This window comes from Rattus rattus, chromosome X (assembly GCF_011064425.1).
Source record: "Rattus rattus isolate New Zealand chromosome X, Rrattus_CSIRO_v1, whole genome shotgun sequence".
Lineage (NCBI taxonomy): Eukaryota > Metazoa > Chordata > Mammalia > Rodentia > Muridae > Rattus > Rattus rattus.
Window position 1 is genome coordinate 80,110,513 of NC_046172.1, and position 6,371 is coordinate 80,116,883.

The window sequence follows — 6,371 nt, forward strand, 5'->3', positions numbered from 1 at the left end:
TGAGAGAACATTTGATTTAAATCTTTTTTTAAAAAGATTTGTTTTATTTTTAATTATTAGTATATGTCTTTGACTGGCTGCAGATACATATACACGGGAGAGCATGTGCCCCTAGGCTCCATAAAATGTCTCAGATTCACTGGATATAGAGTTATAGACAGATATGACCTGATGACATTAGTACTAGGAGTCAACCTCGTTCCTCTTTACACTATTGTACCATCTCTCAAGCCTCCTAAAATTTCTTAAAAATAAAAATATACAACCAGAATAGTACAGGAATAGAAAACATGTGGATACAATTAAGAATCTGTTGCATGGATTTTCAAAGGACAATAGGGATAATGAATAGCTTCCATGGATAAACATTCCAGGTCAGGGGTGAGATTGTTCATTTGGTAGCAGTGTTGGTGATATTTAAACCTAAACTACATCACATAGGGGAAGATTGTAGAAAGAAAAATGGTCCCTGAGTTTGACACAACAGGCAGTAATACCTTGTTGTATATAAAATTCTAGTAGTTGAAGTGGTCTAAAAAAAGGAAATTATATTGGAACAGTTTTTATGACTATATAGAAATAGATTGGTTCAGTAATCAGAATGGATAAATTGCCTTATGGTTTAACATGGATGAATCTCATCAATCATAGAAAGCATGTAGATACATTTAAGAATTTGTTGCATAGGAATCAATGTTATACTCAAGCAATGAATTGAGGTTCAACTGGATCTGCAGGCTATGCATTTTTATAAAATTTCCATATCAAGTAAGCATACAGATTAAAAATATTCTTTTCTTTTCCTGAGTGTGATGGTAGAAATGGAAGTTGTCTGCAAGTGAGCTTCAGGGATCTCTATAGGGTGATAGAAATGTAGTGAAGGTGAGTTGCACAGAACCCCAAGTCTGCTAAAACAAATAAAATATTTAATTATGTACAGGAAATGTATGAATTTTTAAGTTATTACTCAATAAAAAAAGAAAACTAAAAATTCTGGAAATTGTAATATCTTCTTAGAGACTTAAAATTTTCCATATGATTATTGGTATTCAACTGTGCTGTTTGGGGTACTGGTAAAAATAATGATGCTGAATTAGAAAAATAAAGGTTATTTCTAGTGAGTATAAATTAATCAGACTTTCCATTGGAAAACAGTGGTGGCAGTTTCCTCATAACTCTTATAATTCAAGCATTCCATGTACTCTCAAGATAATAAGTATAGATTAATACTTGAATTTTGAGCATCTTGTCAAATAAAAATGTATAACTATTAGAATGCAATCTTTTATCTTGAGTCTATAAGTTAATTTAGAAAGAGGTAGCATCCTTAAAGAGTTCATTTTTCCCATACAGTAATATGCAAGGAGGCAGCTACAGGAAATATTTGTGGTTTTGCTATTGACATTTTATCTGCAACACATCTGAATTGAATCTTCTCAAAAATCAACAATGAATTCCAAAAGAAATTCTGCTTCATACCAAAACATGTCTGTTCAAAAAGAAAATCATTATAAAAGTTCAAATGATGTGGTTCATATGTCCAGATATAACAAAGAAGTCACTGAACACCCAAAGAAAAGAAACTTTTCAGAAAATCCTGAAGAAACTGCAGAATCATCAAGCATTAATATTTTTAAGGCTGGGGAACTTTCAACCCTCACTCAGGTTTTTCATGTATTACTAGAAAAAGAATATTATTTGACTCAATTTGGTGAAGGTACATTAGCAAAGTTTTATGCACATATCATGGAAAACACTGGTGTCAACTTAGAATCATCTTTCGTCAAAGACCAAGGTCTTTATGTGACAGTGTTTGGCAACTCAGAAGCTGTCACAAATGCTGAGAATGAAATTTTGAAATGGTGTCAAGAAAAATATTTACCTTTAACTCTCATTTCCAAACAAGAACATTGCTTTTTTCTAGACCAGACTGGTGATAAATCACAAGATACGGAGCAAGAAGCTGAAATAAATGCTCAGATCATAAGTCCACATAATCAGAGCCATTGTATAAATACTGTTGACACAAATCTTACAAAGATGAAGTCTTCAGATGGAAGCCCATCTACATCTGACAGAAATAGTAAGAGTGATATCCAGATATTAGAAATGGAGAAAGCATTTAATCCCCGAATTGGTAAGCCATACCTTCAAGCAAGTGACATTTTCCAAGAAACAGAGGAACATGTCCCTTTTCAATTCTCTAGTGCCAATGAGACAGATGTAGATATTAATGAGAGAAAACTGAATGTGGATCAGACACGTTGTCATAAAAATGATATGACTGAGAAGTCCAGTACTATAACTGAGGGTATGATGATGAAGTTTCAAGGCAATTATACCAGAAGCCTCAAAAGAAATTTTCTGGAAGAGATCCTAGAAACAAGTGAAGATTCAACAGGACAATCACCATCAGAAAGCATATCAGATTCTATGACACAACACAGTGAGCCTGACAGTTCTGGGGAAATATTTAATGAAGTTGATGGCAATGATGATGATTACATTGTTTCTTCAGTCTTTGCTCCTTCTTGGTTACACAGGTTTATTATTGGTAAGAAAGGTGAGAAAATAGCTGAGATATCAGAGTGTGTGCCAAAGGTTCAAATACACTTTACAGCTAAAGATAAAATAACGCTGAAAGGACCAATAGATGATGTAAATTATGCTCAAGAAAAATTTGACATCATTGTCAAGGACCTAATCAGTAGAATGGAATATACTGAGATAAATGGTGATAGTAAATTTCACAAGTACCTGACAGGGAGTAATGGAGAGATCCTAAATAAAATTGCAGAGAGGAACCAAGTCTCTATCACAATGGTTCCTGAAAATGAATTGAACCACACAATTCGAATTGAAGGAGAATCTCTGGGTGTCCAACAGACCAAAAAAAGAACTCCTTGATCTGGCTAATAACTTGGAAGAAGAATACAGCCAGGACATAATCATCAAACACCAATTTCACCACATACTTATTGGGCAAAAAGGTGAAAGAGTTCGTGAAATTTGTAAGAAATTCCCAGATGTTATACTCAATTTTCCACATCCTGCAGAGAAAAGTGATATTGTTCAACTGATAGGACCAAGATATGAATCAGAGAAGTGTGCACAGTATTTGGAGAATATGTTAACAGATATTAAAGAAAATAATTATTCTATAAGTATTTCTATCATAAAAAAGCTTCACAAAAGGTTAATTGGAAAAGGAGCTTCAAACATTAAAAAAATCTCTGAAACAACCAACACCAAGATTAGTTTTCCACCAGAAAACTGCAATTCAGAAGAGTTTATCATTACTGGATATCCAGAAAATTGTGAGATTGCACGTAACTGGATACTTTCAATTCAGCAAGAGATAGCTGATACTGCAGAGGAGGAAATTACCATTCCTACTAATCTATACAAATATTTGAATAATCCCAAAGAATGTTTATTAAATTCAATCATAGAAGAATGTGGGAAGATCCATCTGCATTTTCCAAAAAACAAGTCAAGCCTGAATAAAGTCATTATCATGGGCTCTGTTGAAAGTGTTGAAAAGGCCAAAACACAGCTTCTAAAACTTGCAGAAGAAGAGCAAGCCAAGAATTACTGTGAGAAAATTCGTGTCAAATCACAATACCATCAGTTCCTTGTGAATAAAAATGGAGGTAATATTTCCCAAATCTGTGATGAGACCGGGGCATGTGTCCTTTTCCCTAACCATACGAATAAGGATCAAGAATCCCTCACAATTACAGGGACTGAGGAATCTGTTAAAGAGGTGCAAAAACGAATAGAGGATTTAGTTAAAGGCTTTGAGAATGAAGTGGATGATTCCATACTAATAAACCGTAGATTTCACCATTATTTTGTCATGCGGAGGGGGCAGCTTTTAAAAGAAATGACAGAAGAGTATGGTGGTGTAGCTATTACATTTTCTTATGCAGGGAGACAGAATACAAAAGTCACAATAAAATGTGCAAAACCTTGCGTTGAAGCAGCAAAGAAACACATTAAGGCAATTTTTGAGCCTTTGGGCTCCCAAGTTACAACACGATATGTTATACCCCAGAATTTCCAACCTTTTATCATGGGACCAATAACTTCACGAATCCAACAAATTGCTAGGGATTATAAAGTTGAAATCAAATTTCCAGATATAGAGAAGCCAGCCATAAATATGGATCTAGCTACTCAGGAAAAAGGAAAAGAAAAGTGGAAAAAGCCTGCCAAGGACCTTTTGCCCTAATTCCCCAAGGAAAAGTGACACCATATTTATCTCAGGCCAAGTGGAAAATTGCAAGGCAGCTACTGAAGCTCTAGCATCTATAATTCCTGTCACTGCTGAAGTTCATGTGCCCCTTCACCTACATCCGTATATCATTGGGAACAAGGGAAGTGGTTTACGTAAACTAGTAAAGGAATTTGAAGTTCATATGCAGCCACCACAACCTGGAAAAAATTCTGATATCATATCTATTATGGGCCTTGCAGCAAATGTGGAACAAGCCAAAATGAAATTACAAAAGCGGGTCAAGGCTTTACAAATAGAAATAGAAGATCGGACCCTAAGAAATTTTAAGTTAGTGTTCAACCTAGATCCTAAATATCGAGCTAAGATCACTGGTCATAAGGGCTTGCTTATTACTCAAATTTGCACAGAACATGATGTTACTGTCCGTTTTCCAAAGAAAGGAAGCCATGAGGTGCAAGACCAAATCACTATTACTGGTTATAAAGAGAACACTCTAGCTGCTCGAGATGCAATAATGAGAGTGTTACATAAAATTGAAAAAACAATTTCTAAAGAAATCACACTAAACCAGCAGGTTCGTGGCAATGTTTTCGGATTCCGTGGAAAAACCATCAATAAAATCATGGATCAATACCAAGTAGATATACGTTCACCTCCAAAAGGGTCTTATAATCCTAATATCACAGTGACTGGGCTCCCTGATAATGTAGAAAAAGCAATTGAACATATCCTTAATCTTGAAAAGTATTATCTGTCAGCTGCTATAAACCATGGATCTCAGCAAGAAGAAGCTAAGAGTATGTCCCTTTGCAATATAGCCATGACACCACCCAAAAGTTTTGTGAGAAAGTATGTTCCCTGTTATGCTAAAACAACCACAAAGCTCCCAGATGTAGATAATTGTGAACACTTTCCAAGATTAAAACAGCGAATATCATCTAAGACTCATCCTTCAAAATTGTGAAAATTATGATCAAAAAATAAAGTGTTCCAAAATTCTCACTCGAAAATGTTATCAATTTTTAATTTATTTTTCTTAACAATCCCATGTATGAATACTGTGAATACATAATTACTTCACACCCTTTTGTTCCCTCAAAACTCAACCACGCTTGTCTATTCTCGAGCAAGTACACCACACACACACACACACACACACACACACACACACACACACACACACACATACACTATTAAATCAATTTAGTACTGGGATAAGGGTTGAAAATATAAAAAAAAAATTGTAATAACACATATCCTGAAAAGAAAGCCTTTTTGTTTTGTGAGTTAAAAGTCTATTTTCAGCTACCCAGTACAGTAGGAGGTTCCTGATTGCTTCCATAAATAGCAATAACAAATGAATGTCTGTTTACAGATCAGTTCCTTATGTGAGAATGTTAGATAATTAGTAAGAATGGACCAATAAATAACTGAGTAAACATCCATACCATGAGTAGAAGTGGACACACATTAACCTAGTGCTTGCACCAATCATTTTACAATATAGTGCTGAAAGAAATCCACATAGCCTATCCTCTGCCTATAGCTTCCAGCTCAAAATCCCTACTTGGCGTCAAAATTCACCTGCTTATCAAGAAAAGGAAATATAACATACAGGTATCTCTCTACACCAACAGAAAAGTAGGGAGATTTTACATAGCTTCACACAGAGTTCCAGGGACTTTGATTCCTAAAAGAATGGATAAAACGTAGTACAAATACAGTGTTAGCAAAAATCAAAAACAAATCGACAAAACAAACAAAAATAACCACCTAGGTTCTTTTGGACAAGAAAATGAAGCTAATTACTCTTCAAAATGATCTTCATTAGAAGAAAAAAACTTGGATCTATGGGGTGTGGGTAGGGCCTGGTCAGATTTTGAGTTGGGAGAGCAATTATGAGTGACAGAATGTATCAGTGGGAGAGGAGGAAGGATGGGGGATATTTCAACAATATGGGTAAAAAATGTCATTTGGAGAGATACTACAAAGTGGCAGAGTAGGAAAAATAGAAAACATATACAGCATAATGGGTTGAGGTAGAGATAAAGGAGAGAGTACCTTTACATAATCACAAAGAAAATGGAAATTCCTAACTTTTATACATTTTTCCAGTGGTAAAGGGAAGTTA

At 34.9% G+C, this 6,371-nt stretch overlaps 1 protein-coding gene across 1 annotated transcript; it reads left to right on the forward strand.

Moving 5' to 3' along the window:
• The first annotated feature begins 1,449 nt into the window (after positions 1–1,449).
• Positions 1,450–5,204, forward strand: LOC116888253 (vigilin-like). Its single transcript, XM_032889537.1, is given in 3 exon segments — positions 1,450–2,889; positions 2,891–4,225; positions 4,227–5,204. Coding segments are annotated over 3 exon segments (3,753 nt in total).
• Positions 5,205–6,371: the final 1,167 nt, after the last annotated feature.